At 40.4% G+C, this 16785-nt stretch overlaps 1 protein-coding gene across 2 annotated transcripts in view; it reads right to left on the reverse strand.

Annotated features, from left to right (window-relative positions):
• SLC9A7 (solute carrier family 9 member A7) overlaps window positions 1-16785 on the reverse strand; it is a 176898-nt gene that overhangs the window by 48556 nt on the left and 111557 nt on the right. For both annotated transcript variants that reach the window (XM_012749714.3, XM_012749715.3), the window contains exons 5-11: window positions 16553-16665; window positions 7267-7372; window positions 6787-6928; window positions 4995-5100; window positions 3151-3239; window positions 2944-3057; window positions 582-693 (exon numbers count right to left, since the gene is read on the reverse strand). In XM_012749714.3, coding sequence (XP_012605168.1) covers window positions 582-693; window positions 2944-3057; window positions 3151-3239; window positions 4995-5100; window positions 6787-6928; window positions 7267-7372; window positions 16553-16665 — 782 coding nt within the window. The remainder of the gene's footprint in view (window positions 1-581; window positions 694-2943; window positions 3058-3150; window positions 3240-4994; window positions 5101-6786; window positions 6929-7266; window positions 7373-16552; window positions 16666-16785) is intronic.

Genomic DNA, 16785 nt, shown 5'->3' on the forward strand with positions numbered 1-16785 from the left:
ACAGCTGTTAAATCCCAGCTTTGGGTTCCTCTTGCTTAGGTGAGTGTATCTTATTTCTTTTGCTGCACAGAAAGTCAGAGCTGGGGGACCTCAACTAATTAGTTCAATTTCATCATTTTACAAGAGAGGATATTGCAGTTGGGAGGTACTGAGTAACCTGGCCCATGTTCTTTCTCATCAAGATATTTTCCTTCTAATTTTAGGTTTGAATCCCTTCTGGAAGCTTAAGGGTTATGAACATCTACTAGGAAATGCACCACTCAAAGTTCTTGATTTAATTCAACTGGCATTGACCAATTTATCTAAAATCTATCTAAAAATGAGTCCCAGGTCTCTTGGGTTGTAGAAATGAATTGGAGATGTATTTTAGGGGAGAATGTTCACATTTGCTAGTATGGTTTGCAAAATCAATACTAACTCAATTGAACATGTACATCTGTCTACTCAGTGCTGTAGGGGATACAAATGAACCAGAAACTTGAATGCCTGTCTTTTCATGGACCTTATCAATTATATGTTAATCCTACTATTATTGCCTGCTGAACAAAATTCACTTTCTTTACACTTATACTTTTTTTTACCTGAAAACATCATCATGTGTTGAAAATTCCAGCCAATCTTATGCCTTCTGCCCAAGTTGAGAAAGAAGGAGAGTGGGTAGATATGCGCAGCTCTGCCCAGGAAGATGGCAACCTGGCCATGAGGTGGAGGTTAAGGGCCCAACAGGTTTCCATAACAGCACGTCCACACCACCTCTGGTTGAGCAGAGAATTTTAGGAATGCCACGACACCTCGCTATGGTCCAGAGAACTGCCCAAAGAAGCCCGGCTATCTAGTTTCCCTCTAGATGTGTCACTCAGGAACAAAATGGCAGTCATTTGGCTGACTTTTCCCCCTCCTGGTTCATAGACATCATTTCTAGCCTGTTAAAAACACTGTTGGAAGTTCTTGATTTAATTCAACTGGTACTGATCAATTCTCCAATCTATCTAAAAACGAGTCCAGAAACAAGCAAAAGTAGCATGGCAGGAGTGGGGCATTGAGAGTACCAAACTGTGTTGGGCTCTACTGGCACAAAAATCATAAGAAGAAAAAATGACAAACCCTGGAGTTGAACTTTAAAGAGAAAGTTAGCTGGTTAAGTGCTCACAAGCTTCACTTGCAAGTAAACATCAGGGGCTCTAATGACCTGAAAGAGACTGCGCATAAGAGGTAGGGAAACTTAAAGTATTCATAACATGAAGAGAAATTTAGATCACTCACAAGAATCAACCTGGTGAGATTTCTCTACCTAAGTGGCTAAAACATCTTTTGGAGATGTAAGAAATGGAAAAGATGGGTGGACAAGGAACTCTACTGTGGAAACCAAAGAATTCAGGGAAACCAGTCCTTTGTCACTTGCTGAATTTACAACAATGCCCAAAAGAGAGAGCTGCACATTCCTCTGGTCACAGAAGGAAACCCTCATGGGAGGCCAAAGGAACAGGGAGCTTCCGTTTTGGCAAAGCACCAGCTGCAGTAACTACAGCTGTTTCAGACAGAAGCCAGGGCGGAACCATCTTCTCTGCCTCCCTCAGGGTAAAGCATTACCTGTTTTTCTTCTTTTTTTTTTCTTTCTTTTTGTTTTGTTTTGAACAGAAAGAACTAGGCAGTGCTTAAAAAGGACAGTCTATCCCAGAGGCAAAGCAAAAGTCCTTAAGTGGTAAGCAGCTTTTAGGATTCACAGAGAGCCTGGCTCACCCTCTGCCAGGCCCTCATCTGTAAACAAGGGCTGTGCTCTCGCTATCTCTCATGGGCGCCATGCTAGGAATACAAATCAAAACAACACGCAACATCTTTCTTAATGAAGAATAAAAACATTGATCACACAGATGTTTAGCCATTAGTCTGGTGAGCATATAAATCCAAGAAATGAGCCACCAGTTTAAGCATATGACACTCTAACTAGAAGGACTTCAGCACCGCATTAGGCCACTATCACTGTCCAGCAGCTTGGTGAGTGTCAGTCATTCCTGCACAATAAATGAAAAGCCCAGAAGAGGAAAATGTTCCTTTTTTGCCAACACTGTAAGACCTGCGGATACTCATGTAGCTTTAGGAAAGGCAAAAGTGATTGTCCAGCAATAGGGAACTTCTGCTCAGTATCTTGAAATCAAGCCCCAGAAAAAGTACACTTTAATGAAAATAATAGTATCTGATGCCAAGTAAGGGAAAGCCTCAGCTGTGGATCCACTGCTAGGCACTCCCAGCCCTCCTCACTTGAGAGAAGCCAACCCTCCAAACTGTGTCTTTTTTCCAGATACTGCACTCAAATGGGTCTAAATCAAGGGACCAAGTATTTTAACATTTTATCTTTCTTCTTCTTTTTCTTTTTCTGTGGGGAGGGGGCGGGAGGGCAGAATCTTTTCCACCGTGATCTGTAGCCAGCAGCAGGGCGGCTTAGATGAAAGCATGGTCGCTGCTTGCAGGTTTCCCTGGGTGGCCTGAGGAAGGGCTGCCTACGCTGGGGGCACAGTTGAGAACAAGACAAACAGAACCTTCAAGTCATCCAATTCAGGGAACCTCCGGGATTGGAATTCACATGGCGATGAAACATCAAAAATAATTCTGGGAACTGACATGGCTGCTGACTTTTAGATTTACCAAGAAGGGCACTTTACAAAATAAACTATCACCAGCCGATCACCAGTTTAACAGAAAGCCCATCTTACACAGAAAATGCAGAAAAGATGATCTTCGAATAAATGCAGTCCTTTAAGTCAAATACATTTAGCTTTAATGAAATGTCACTTAAGCCTTCTTTTTCTCATTGTAAAAACACTGTGAACTAGCACTGACCCGGTTATCCACTCAAAACAGAAATTATTATTAGTATTATTAGTATAGTTTCCCCAGCAGTGGTCGCCTCTCCATGTAGAAAATGGAGGAACAAGAAAAGGATACAAAAGCGCCAATGATGAAAATGGGGCTGAAAACGTGCTTCTGGAAAGTAAACAGCGCCAGGCCCATGTAGGAGAAGATGAAATTCTCTGCCAGGAAGTGTAACACCTCAAAGAGCTGTACAGAAAAGGGAAAAGGGAAGCTGTAAACCCTGCAGTTTCCCTCTTCCCTGTATTAACAGGCAACTCATGAGTACCAAGGCTCTCTCACCTGCTTCGTTCGACTTCTTGATTCCACTGACAAATTGTTATAGGTGTAATGAGCTTGTGTGATTCCACAGAAAAGGACAGCTACAACACCTGTCAGGAGATAAAAAAAAAATCAATGGGAAAAAAAGAGGCAGGTAAAAAAAAAAAACCCACTGAAACAAATAGTTAAGGTAGACAAGCCCAGTCTATCCAACTTCTCAAATATTTTTGAAAGTTCCCTATCACTGAATGCTTCCCGGCCTCTCACCTCTTATATCAAGCTTTCCATCTCCCACCCTTGCCTTCTGTCAAAGCCAAGTCCCTCAATTCTCCCCTTGCTCCAGTTTTAAGGCCATCCTCTCCCCTCCTCTAAATGCCTACGAGCATTCATTCCCCATGAGGATCCTTCATATACTTTTGGCATATTCCTCTCTGTTTTTAGAATGAATGGATTTAATTTCAAGCCAATGCTTTATATTCTTGCAAAGTCTGGGGCTTCAGACAAAATAGATTGAGAGTACTATTCCATTTATCCAAGTCCTGATGATCTAGATTTCTAGTTAATGGTGAACATTTTGTTGTACAAGACAACTGACACACCTGGGATTCTGCCTACACAATTACAGATAACTGTCAAGTTTTAAGGAAGTTAGGCAATGCTGCCTATAAAGACATATTTTCATATTTTGAAAAAGTGATAAAATTACACCCTAAGTACCTGGATTATATATAGTAATTGCACTTAAGTTTTCTAATGGAAAAATTTAGTGATTTTTTTTTTTTAATGAGAGAAAAAAGTCACTGAATTTTTCCATTAGAAAACTTTTGCAAGGAACTAAAACCACATTATAAACCACACTAATATTATATGAGCTGGCACCATAACAACATGGCATTGAAAAACAATGATTAAATAGCCCAGAGACAAAACAATGAAAAACTGCATTCACACTCAATCTGAGCAGACACAAAATTGCCTTTTAAGGACAAATATTTTGCTTGTTATTGCTACTGTAAGTAAAATAACATAGCAACCACAGGGAGGATACAAATAAAATTTTAATATATCCAGTAAACTTTGCAGCTGAACATTGACTTATAGTTAAAACCCAAGGAAAAAAAGACATTTTATAAAAAGTGACACACTTGAATATCACAGCAGCACAATTCACAATTGCAAAGATGTGGAAACAACCCAAGTGCCCATTGATACATGAATAGATTAATGAAATGTGGTATATGTATACCATGGAATACTACTCAACCATAAAAAATGGTGATCTAGTATATTTTGTAACAATCTGGATAGAACTGGAGACCATTCTTCTTAGTGAAGTATCACAAGAATGAAAAAACAAACACCACATGTACTCAATACTAAATTGGAACTAATCAATCAACATTTATGTGCACGTATGGAAGTAAAACTCAAGGGAAATCAAGTAGGTGGCAGTGGGGAGAAGGGGATGGGTAAATTCACACCTAACAGATACAATGCACACTAACTGGGTGAAAGGAACACCTATAACTTTGACTCAAACTGTACAAAAGTAAATTATGTAAACAAAATGTGTGTACCTCTGTAAAACTCTGAAATAAAAAAAATTAAAAATTTTTTAAAAAGAATGAGTATTCAATACAAAACCGAGTTAGGAATGATGAACTTTATTCTTTAAAAATCTGTTAACTTTTGGAAACTAAATGATCCATCAAGACAGAACACCAGCCTTGCTCAGCAATCCTCTATACAGACACTTGTTCAACATCTAATCAAGTCCATGCAGCTGCTAAGTCTTCCTCTCTTCAAAAGATCCTACAGCCCAGTTACAGTAAAGAAAGGGTGGCCCAAGAGGAGAGAAAACTCACCTGTAAATCCACAGGCTTCTGCCAAGAGGAATGTGCTCCAGGACATGAGGAAGAAGAGCGCCGTCTCCAGCAGGGGGAAGCAGTGCAGCTTGGTAAACTTGGTCACGTCAGCACCTTGTCAAGGACCACATCTCCAGGCACATGTGCCACGGCTACCAAGAACCACACTTATTACCCCAGGATTCCTTCCTAAGAGCAAGCCTTTCCCTTCAGCTCTGCTATTGAGGGCCTAAAGCTGCTGCAGATTTTTTCAGTAATAAAAATTAAGCTTTCCAGCAGAACAGAGTTTCCCAGGGGCTGGGGAGAGGGAGGAATGGGGAGAGATTGTTTAATGTGTACAGTTTCTGTTTACAGTGATGAAAAAATTCTGGAAATAGGGCAGACGGTTACACAACATTGTGAGTGTGCTTAATGTCCCTGAATTGTGCATTTAAAATCGTTAAATGGAAAATTTTGTTAGATATAGTTTATCATAATTTTAAAAAATTAATAAATGTAATATACCAAAAACCACTGAATTGCATACTTTAAATGGGTGACTTGTATGTAATTTACCAAAAACCACTCAACTGCATACTTTAAATGGGTCACTTATATGGTATGTGGATTATATCTCAATATAACTATTTTTTTCAGCTTTCTAAAGAAACTGGCAATGGTTTTCTGTGCTCCTTGCAATACCCACCATCCTGAGAGGTGCAGTCATGGCCTCAGGCTTGGCTGGAAGGTTACTTCTGGCAGGGCTGTGAGGATGAGGCTCATGAGACTCTAACTCCTGTGTGCCACTGAGGCCTAAGTCCATAGTAGGTGGCTAATAAAGGCACACAAAAGCCAAGAAGACATGTATAGCTTCCAGGGCAGCTACCATGCACTGGTGTCACCTTTTGGAACCAGAGATCTCTCTACTAACACTGCCATTTGACAAAGGGCCAGCACAGAACTGTCTCATGAGTAGTTTCATTGAGCAATTTAAGTCTCCGGAGCATCAAAAGGGCCTCTGTGAAGAAATCAATCTAAATCTGTGCTGATACAGCAGCCACTAGCCACATGTGGTTACTGAATATTTAAAATGTGGCTAGTCTGAACTGAGATGTGCTGTAAGAGCAAAATACACACCATATTTCAAAGGCTTGGCACAAGAACCAATTGTACAAAAATCTCATTACTAATTTTTGTCAATTTTTTATGTTGATTGCATGATGAAAGGATGTGGCTCAAATTAACCTTTGTAATGCCCACCAAAGAGGACATGAGGAAGGATTCAGCACAGCTGTGGAGAGGTTGCCTACTCTTTCCACACTTTGCTTTTCTGTTTGTTTAAACACTGTGCCATCCTTCACTTACAGAAGGCCACTGTGCAGTAATTCCCACTGATGGCCCCAGCTAGCTATGGCCACGTAACTCTGTATGGCCCTGTGCAGCAGATGGCAGCAGCTAGCTGGGGCTAAAGTACTCCAGTGGTCCCTGATTTCTCAGCCTCCTCCTGACTCCTCAACTCTTTTCAGCCCTTTAAAACAAATGCTCCAACTAGTTCATAAGAAAGGGAGAGACAAAGCAAAGGTGAAGACAGAGTGAAGTCTCGGGTTGCACGTCGAAACACTTTCTCAGACTCTTAGCCAGGGACCCAACCTTTGAGCTTCACCAGAGGGACACATTTAGGGAGTTACCACACCTCAGTAGAACAATCAATTTAAGATTCTGATCTGAAAGGAAGAACTAAGAACTTTTCTGTTTGAAAGTGTAATGCCACACACGCATACCCAGGCAGAGGCGGAAACTACAAAAAGGATATTAGAGCAGTCACAACACCAGTCACAGCTCCCATGGTAAAAGAGCCACTAAATATACCTAGAAAAATTCCAACTGACTTAAAAAAGGCAGCAGCATCAAAGGCATGAGTGTTCAGTCCTGCTGGCTGGTAGGCAACAATAGATCTAGGGTTTAAAAAGAAAAGAGAGTTTTAAAAAGACTGTGCTGGTTTTATACCATGGTACCTGAAAATATCAACAAACATAGGCATCTACATCCTGCCACGCACTGCCCAGGGTAAATTCATTTAATTTAATCTGTAGCCACCATGTTACGCTAGTGTCAGCATTCTGATTGCTGCTGAGCAGACAGAACAACACAACTTTATCAAGAAAGCTGATAAATTTCATTTAGAAAAATGCCCAATTCAATATTTAACACTTTTAAGGTGGGCCTCTGAATTTACCCTAAAGCATGCAGGAAACCAGGGTCTCTCTTCCTGAGTGAAAACATTGCTACTTACGAGGATAGTACAATGGCAACAGCATCATTTAGGACACTCTCTCCAAATAGAAGTGCGTAAAGATCCACATCTGCATGCAATTCATTAAATATCGCCAGCACAGTCACTAAAAAGTAGGCCAAAGGCACAAAAATTAGTTTTGGTTTCTGACCTTAAACCACTGATTACAGATTAATAGAGGCAATTCCTATCTTAGGTGGGACCAGGTGGTTTGGGAGATAGAAGGGGGGGCGGTCAAAGATGGACTATCTATTGGTACTATCCATGGACTATCTGAAATGAAAACAGCAATCTTCCTAATCTGAATGAGGTTGATATGATGTTTGAGTCTAATGACACTGCACCAAAACACTATGCTCCCCACTGTGATCCCACCACACTTTGAAAACACTTGTTACAGAACTTAAAAAAAATATTCACAATCAATGTGCTTTGGCTTCACCAGTGGGTTGAAATCTCCTTGAAGGCAGAAACGCTGTTTTATCGACCACTGTGCTCCCAGAACCCAGCATTGTCAGAGCACAGAGAAGACTTTAATAAAAGTCTGTGAAATTATGAAAGTCTTCATTTATGGAAGACTATACAAAATAACACTTCTAGTTTTCACATTTCTTAGGCATTTGAGAATCAGCTATTCTCCAGATCAGCAGTTCTCAAACTTTTGGCCTCAGCACTTCCTCACATTCTTAAAAATTATTGAGGCCCCCAAAGACCCTTAAGTTTTGTGGGTTATAGATACTAATGTTTACTATATTGAATAAAACAGAAAATATAAATATTTATTCATTTAAAATTAATAATCCATATGTTAACATGATATATTTTAATGGAAAAATCATATTTTCCAAAACCAAAAAAATTAGTGAAAAGAGAGCCATTGTTTTACATTTCTACAAATCTTCTTTATATGTCTGGATTAATGGAAGACAGATGGTTTCCATATCTGCTCCTATATTTCAGCTACAGATAGTCAATATATACATTATGCAGACTCTAGAAAACTCCACCGTACACTTGAAGATAATTTTAAAAAGACAAATAATGTATTATTGTTATTATTAAATCAGTTTTGACCTGATGGCCCCCTTGAAAAGGTTTCGGGGACCTTCAAGGGCCCCCAGACCACACTTTGATAACCACTGCTCTACAGCAGGAGTTTTCAGCTTTGGCTCTATTGCCATTTCAGATCGGATAATCTCTTTGCTATACAGGGCTGTCCTGTGCATCATAGGATGTTTAGCAGCATCCTTGGCCTCTACCCACCAGATGCCAGTAGCACCACCCCCCTCAACTGCGACAACAAAAATGTCTCTAGACATTGTCAAATGTTCTCTGGGGGGCAAAATCAGCCCTGGTTAAGAACCACTGCTCAAGACATACACACGCAGCAGTGTTCTCTCTCAACACTCACACCCAACTACCTTCCCCCTTGATGGTTTCTAGTGCAGAGACACCAGACACTCACACAGTCATCTTGCTTTCATGGGGTAACTGACATGTGACTGAAACCCATGGGCAGTGCAGTAGAAAGACCGAGTACCTGGATGCCTGATTGTAGTGGGACCTGTGGCACCAGCCTGGGACTAGTACCCAAAAGAAACATCTATTTGTTTAGTTGGAATTAGCCAAGTGTTTCTGTTCTTTGCAGCCTGAATGCACTACTAACTGATACAATTAGAAAACCAAGCCAAAAAAAAATGCTTAGTGAGTTATTTATAAGCCAATCGGTCTTGTAACCACCACCCAGATCAAGAAATGGAGCTTTGCCAGCTCCCCCAATGTGTCTCATCCCAATCTCAAACCCCTTCCTTCACTCAAAATAAAATACTGACCTGAACTAAGTAACCATTTTCATACCTTTCTTTATATAATGTTTTGATCATCCAAATGCATACTCTCTGATACTATTGTTTGGTTACGAACACACCCCCCCCCGCCTTTTTTTGGAGACAGGGTCTCAGTCTGTCACTCAGCACCCAGGCTGGGGTGCAATGGTGTGATCACAGCTCACTGCAGCCTTGAATTCCTGGGCTCAAGTGATCCTTCTGCCTCAGCCCCCTGAATAACCGGGACTACAAGTGCGTGCCACCGACTGCACCCAGATAACTTTTCTACTTTTTATAGAGACAAGGTTTTGCCATGTTGCCCAGGCTTGTCTTGAATTCCTGGCCTCAAGTGATCCTCCCGCTTCAGCCTCTGAAACTGCTGGGATCACAGGCATGAGCCACCAGGCCCGGCCTTGCCCATCTTTTTGAAATGTACTTTTTTATATCTCTTTTACTCTATCATTCCCCCTCCATTCCTTTCTGTTGGCTCTCTTCTCATAATGCTCTGTTGTTTAGTTCTCTCATTTCTGAATTTTCTAATCATAATACACATACTTTCATAACATCTATCATTTTCTTAATTTCCTTTAGCTACTTTTGGAATATTAATAAAGTTTCACCTTTTGGGGGCCCTATTTTTTTCTGGTATGACCTCATTAACTGTAGCTTTGCTATTCAGAGGGGTTATCCTCATTTTTTTCTCACAATATGTGGCACGAAGTTCAACCTCAATTCGTTTCTGTCGTTCATATTTAAGTGTGGTGGGTAGGGGCAGAAGTGGGCCCAGAAGAGCTGTTCTCCTTTCATGGCTCCAGGGCTCCCTCTTCTGGTTTTACATTGAACTACTAAAAATACGGCCTCTGGGTATAGCCACCTCCCCAATACTTTCTGAGATCCACTGCCTCTAGCCCTCTCCTCCTTTAGTAGCTGAGCTTTCTTCCTTTCATACCCTGTCGATCAGCGTTTGTGGTTCTAGCAGTTTGTCTTTGGGGAGTGACTCTGTCCTTCTAGAGAGATCCGCGCTGGGTATTTCTGAGCACCTTGAAGACTCAGGTCATTCCCACATCCTCTAACCTCCTTCAGTGTCCTTGCACTCATCCACAAATTAGAGCCTCTAAAGCCCTCTCTCAGTTTGGAATGCTATCAGATGTTCCCACAAAGTTCTTTACTCCCAATGGGGAGTCCTTCTTTTGAGCATAAATAGTTCTGGAAAATTTCTGGGTTCCCTGATGGTCAAAATGGTCAGCAGCCCCCTTTCCCCCGTATAGCTGCTATTCCTGTTCCCAAGTCTCCCAGCTGCTGCTGGGTGATAGGATGCTCTGTCATCTAGTTTTCCTTCTTTTGTTTTTTAGAGACAGGGTCTCACTATGTTACCCAGGCTGGCCTTGAACTCCTGGCCTCAAGCAATTCTTCTACCTCAGCCTCCTGTGTAGCTAGGACTGTAGGCGCACAGCACAGTGCCCAGCAGGTCAGCTAGTTTTGTCTCTGTTTTTTCTTTTGCTATCCTCCTTTCTCTAATTTTGTTAAAGATTAAGGGAGTTTTGAGAATGACATTGCCTCTATTATGCCTTCCATTTCAAAAGTTTAATTCATTTATTGAAAGTAAGAAAAAAAAATAATTTGGATTTGAAAACTGTCTCCTATATGATGAGGCTGCTCCAGGTTATTATAAATCAAGGGGCTAAAATCATTACTTTATGCATTCAGACACTAACCACACATCAATAAGGTACATGCCCATCGGCTGTAGTTCTTAAAGGACATGTCATCTTTATAATACAGATGCTAACACAAGATGCAAAGTCAACCTTTTCCCTTCACCCTTAAATACAGCTTAACAGGTTACACAATAGGAAAGATCTTTAGGCTTAAAATAAGGTTTTTTTTTTTTTTAGTTTTAATTTTGTTAAAATTAGAATTAGGCTTTAAAAGGTTATTTTCTGGATTATTTATTAAACAAACAATATTTGTGGCTCCTTACATAACACTTTTACTCCAGAAGCTTACCCTGATATGACAGTCTTGTTTTTAACCCAATGTTGAAGAAAAATTAACAATGATAATAACGACAATTATTGAGGCCTTACCTTGAAGCAGGCACTATGCTAAACATTTCACAATCTCATTTAGTTCTCATCAACCCCTATAAAAGGTGGGTGGTATTATCATTTTCCCCAATTTAGAGGTGAGAAAATAGACTGTGCTCATATGATGGGCTGCTTTATGCTACAGTATTTAAATTCCCCAAATCCTAGTAGTTAGGCAGAAGAGAAGTTTTATTCCTCACTCATATAATGTGTCTGCCATGGGTTAGCATAGAAAGCCTCCATTCGCATCACAGTACCTCAGGGACTCAAGACTGATAGAGGCTGATCTTGATGAACAGAGCCCAGGCTTGGCAGGAGCCCTGGGCCTAGGACCTTATCAGTAGGGGTCCTGGCAGGAAATGCACAGTACCCTCAAATTGAGCAATTTGAGGAGAGTTTAATGGAGAGGTTATTTATAAAAGTGTGGGCAGAGGACAGGGAAACCACAAGGGAGAAGGCAGTACTTGAGGCTGGAATTGGGGCGCTTGTGTGCCATCGCTAGGCCTGAAGACTCCAGGGGAAGGAGAACCTAGAGCTGCATGGAAAGGTACCTGATAGGAGCCATGGCCTCTGCTCAAGGGACACAGCCAGCCTGCTGGGCCCCTGCAGCTCTGTCCTCCCCCACCAGCCTTCCACTGGTACTCTCCTGTGGACAAATCCAATGAGAAACCAGAAGGCAAAGGAACCTCTGGCATATTCCTTACAAGTCAGCCTCCTGGGGCTGAGAGGAGGGTGGAGCACAGTGGTGAGTCAATCTGCAGGGCAAGCAGAAGAATCCAACATAGCCACCAGCTGGCTAGGAGAGCTCAGCACACAGCAAAGTCTAAGGATTTAGTAAATTGAGGGTCTGGGCTACGTGACTTCCCAAAGCCCTTCTGACTTTTAAACATGGTATTCCTGAAATACTATAGTATTTACCAATGGCAAAAGTGATACATAGTTAACTCATTTATTCATGACAATAAAAGCATAAATAACACTAATAACAACGAACACTTACACAGCTCTGGTCTGAATTTCAACTTCTCATTCTCTCTGCCCAACACCTCATAAAAAAGGTCAGGAACTCTGCTGGGCCCCTCCTGAGCAAGTCTGTGCCTGACCACGAGGAGGAATGACAGATTGGGACTGGGTACGTGGCTTCTAAAGGGACAGATTAAACAGACTGCACCTCTGACACATACACACAGCAGGACCCTTGAAATCAGAGAGAACAGGGTCACAACAGCTGTTTCCAACTGGATGCAGACTGAGAAATCACAATTAACCAACTGAAGGCCACTGGTGTACGCAGTGGGAAAAATCAAAGAATGGTAATAATAGGAGGAAGGAAAAATCAAGAACCTGAATTTGTTCATTCAACTAACTTTCCTTGAACATGTCATCTGTGTACTAAAGAGCACTTGGCACTTGTCAGCACTTAGTACAAAGCAGCAAGTATTGTTTTTCTTTTTTTAATTTCAGAATATTATGGGGTACACATGTTTTGGTTACATAATTTGCTTTTGTACAGTTTGAGGCAGAGTTATAGGTGTGCCTTTCACCCAGAATGTGTGTACTGTACCCGTGAGGTGTCAATTTACCCATCCCTTCCTCTCCCTGTCCCACCTGCTTGATTTCCATTGAGTTTTACTTCCATGTGGCAGCATGTATTATTATGTACACAATAGACTTGAAGAGCTGAGGGAGCAGATAATGAAAGAGTCTAGGAAGAATGACTGGGGAGGTGGCATATGTGAACCAAGTCTCAAAGGATGAGCAAAAGATTGACCAGTCCATGATTGGGTGCAATGGCTCACGCCTATAATCCCAGCTGTTTGGGAGGCTGAGGTGGGAGGATGGCTTAAGCTCAGGAGTTCGAGACCAGCCTGGGCAACACAGCAAGACCCCAACTCTACAATTTTTTTTTAATTAGCCAGGCGTGGTGACATGTACCTGCAATCCCAGCTACTTGGGAGGCTGAGGCAGGAGGACTGCTAGAGCTCAGATGTTCCAGACTACCATGAGCTATGATAGTGCCACTGTTCTCCAGCCTGGGTTCTACAGAGTGAGATCCTGTCTCTCAAAAAGAAAAAAAAAAGATTGACCAACCTGGGTAATGCAACTAGAGGATGAGTCTTAGACAATACAGATCCCAGATTTTTGAAACATGACTGATTCAAGAGGTATAAAAGTGAGAGAATTAAAATTGGGAAAAATCACTTCATAATAGTTCATAGGAAGGAACAGCACTTGTGTTCTTGGGTCGCTGCTTAGGAAGGCACTATGGGGTGGAAACTTAAGTTTTCTTTCCTTAATTGTGTATCCATCTAAAGCAACAGCCCACAAAGATGGTACCTGGCACCCATGACAAACCACAGAATGGAGAGGGATCCCTGTCACAGAGCAGCCCACATCACCCTACACATTCTGTGTCACCTTCAACCAGAAAACCAAAGATTGGTCTGTTGAGCCAAGTGCAGCTATCAGAGATATGGATCACTTATTCTTTCATATTAGTCCATACCACTCCGTATCCCAATACTAGCATTTTTGTTTGATGCATCAGGCTCTAGAAGTCAATCTGATCTTGTGATCCCCTCTAACTCTGCACTTAAGTTTCTCTTTTAGGACCCAAGTTTTCAAACAACAGATTTTTAGGAGTCTGGTAAAGCACTTCTAATTTACAAAAACATTCTCCATTTCAGGAAGATTTCCATTAAAAAAGCAGTTAAAGTTAATGTCCTGATGTTTAACATGTTTAAACTGTGAATTTTCTAGAACTTTCATTTATATAAAACCCTTACTGTGTCAATCTTCACAGGGCAAATAAAAATGGTGTAATGTGGTAATGCCTTCCATTATTTTCTACCATAGCATAGACACATTAAAGGCAAGTAAACATTTACAAAGATAATCTGGAAAAGTAAGCCTTTGTATCCAATTAAATGAACTAACACTAATAACTAAGAAAACAATATTAGTAATTGTTTCTTTATTACTATTTTTTTTAGATACAGGGTCTCAATCTGTCACCAGGGCTGGAATGCAGTGACATAGTCATAATTCACTGCAGCCTCAAACTCCTGGGCTCAAGTGATCCTCCTGCCTCAGCCTCCTGAGTAGCTGGGACTACAGTTGTGCACCACCACACCCAGCTAATTAAAAAAAAATTTTTTTTAGAGATGGGGTCTTGCTATGTTGCCCACACTGGTCTTGAACTCCTGGCCTCAAGCAATCCTCCTGCCTTGGCCTCCTATATATAGTACTGGGATTATATATGAGCCACAGTATCTGGCCAATATCAGGAATCTTTATGTTATATTAACCTCCCTTTAGTTGGTGGTTGTACTAGAAAGAAAATTGTAATAAAGTTATAGATGAGTATAGTTAGTAATATATTTCAGACAGACTAAACAACTTTCTCAGACTTATGAAGAATCTATTTCTCAATAGACATATATCTGGAGACAGTCATAGACAGCATAGTACTAAAATAATAAAGCTGCTTTTTCAGAGTGCTCTTTGGAAACATTCATGGGTTAAGCGATGATCTGTTATTTTATTTTTTAAAAAACATGAATCAGATTGAGAAATCTCTGCTTCAGCTGAGACCAACATCATTTTCGGGTCCTATGCTCTATGCTTTACATGTATTATTTTCATTTAATCTTCACAATAGCTCTAGGAAATGGGTATCATTATTCCTACTTTACTAATGAGGAAACTGATGGGAGAGGATAAAGTGTGCCCAAGCCACTTGATCAGTGACTGGCAGGGCTAGAACTCAACCCCGGGCTCATGACTCCACATCCCACCTTCTTTTCACAAACCAGGGTACCTCAACCAGCCAAGTCTTTGATACTAATTTACTTAAGGTGTTTATAATAAAATATGGGGTTAAGAGAGGTCAACGTTTTTTGGAACATTGAGATTCTTCAGAACCACACAACTGTCTAGAACTATGCTGTCCAATGTGGTAGCCACTAGCCACATGTCACTATTTAAATTTAAATTATTTAACATTAAATAAAATTTGAAATTAAGTTCCTCAGTTGCACTATACCACATTTCAACTGCTCAATAGCCACATGTGGCTACTGGCTATCACAATGGACTGGGCAGATTATAAAGCATTTCTATCTTCACAGAACAATCCAGGGATGGCATTGATCTAGAATACCCTGAGAGAGCATGGTTAAGTGGGGAATCTTAGTATCTTTAAGGTTATTACTGTTCAGAATGTTAAAGGGCATCATAAACATTGAGAAGACCTTTCCATGAGGACCAGCTCATTCTCCATAACTTCTTTCCCTAAGATGTACTCTCAATAGTTGACATTAGAGAAAGGAATAGCTGTAACTACTTTATACAAACAGACTTAATTATAGGTTATAATTTAGAAAGGAGAGCTTTTTTCGTTTGTTTGTTTTTGAGCTGTGAGCATGGAGGGGTATGTAATAATTCACTTGTAAGAACTGGTTCAACTAACACTTGAAAATCACACAGCAAGAGATTTATGAATAGAAAACCATGTCACAGTACGCATTCATGTAGGAACATTGCACAAAAGGAGTTTATAAATTAAATTACATTCACTACAGGTACCTATAAGTATTTCCACTAAGAAAAGGTATTATTTAAATCAAATGACATGTTTCCTAAAAGAAGGCAAAAGCACATTGAGAAAAAAGGCAGTCTAAGTATAAAAATTATGACCAAATTAGACATTCTAAAATGAAAGGCAAATGGAAAATATAGGTGGAAGCAATCCAAGTGCCCATTTACAGATAAACAGAGAAACAAAATGTGGTATACACATTTGTGGAATATTATTCAGCCTTAAAAGGAAGGAAATTATAACAAATGCTACGACTTGGATGCACCTTTTGGACATTATGCTAAATGAAATACACCAGTCACAAAAGTACAAATACTATATATTCCACTTATATGAGTGGAAGTCCACAGTACTTATGTTCATAGAGACAGAGAAGTAGAATGGTGGTTGCCAGGGTCAAGGGGGAGGGGGAACTGAGAAGTTGTTGTTTAATGGGTACAGAGTTTCAGTTTTGCAAGATAAAAAAGTTCTGAGGATTGGTTGCACAGCGATGTGAATATACTTAACAGTACTGAACACCTAGAAATGGTTAAGATGGTAAATTTTATCTCAAGCATTTTTACCACAATAAAATAATAACAATAAAAATAGAAATGCATGCCCTTCTTGGAAAAGCCATCTAAGCATGTTAGACCCACCTACTGGTCACTTCTTCTACCATTCCATGTTAATACTATCTCCCTACTTACTGCAACAAATATCAACAATTGCTCTGAAATTTTTAAGATTTAAATAATGAAATATCATAATGATAAGGCCAAGTATGCAAATACCTGGGTCAGTGGCAGAGATGATTGCTCCAAAAAAGAGACAATCCGTGTAGTAAAATTTATCTGAGAGCTGTCCCACAATCTTCATGAGCTTCACCACACCATACATGAGATTTCTGTAAGAAGGTAAGGTAAACTATGTTAGGAGGGGAAAAAAGTTAGTAACCTAGCAAACATGCAAGCAAAGTGGTACTAGAATACTGTACTTACAGGGAAACGTATAGAAATAACAGGTA

The sequence above is a fragment of the Microcebus murinus genome, chromosome X (assembly GCF_040939455.1).
Source record: "Microcebus murinus isolate Inina chromosome X, M.murinus_Inina_mat1.0, whole genome shotgun sequence".
Classification (NCBI taxonomy): domain Eukaryota; kingdom Metazoa; phylum Chordata; class Mammalia; order Primates; family Cheirogaleidae; genus Microcebus; species Microcebus murinus.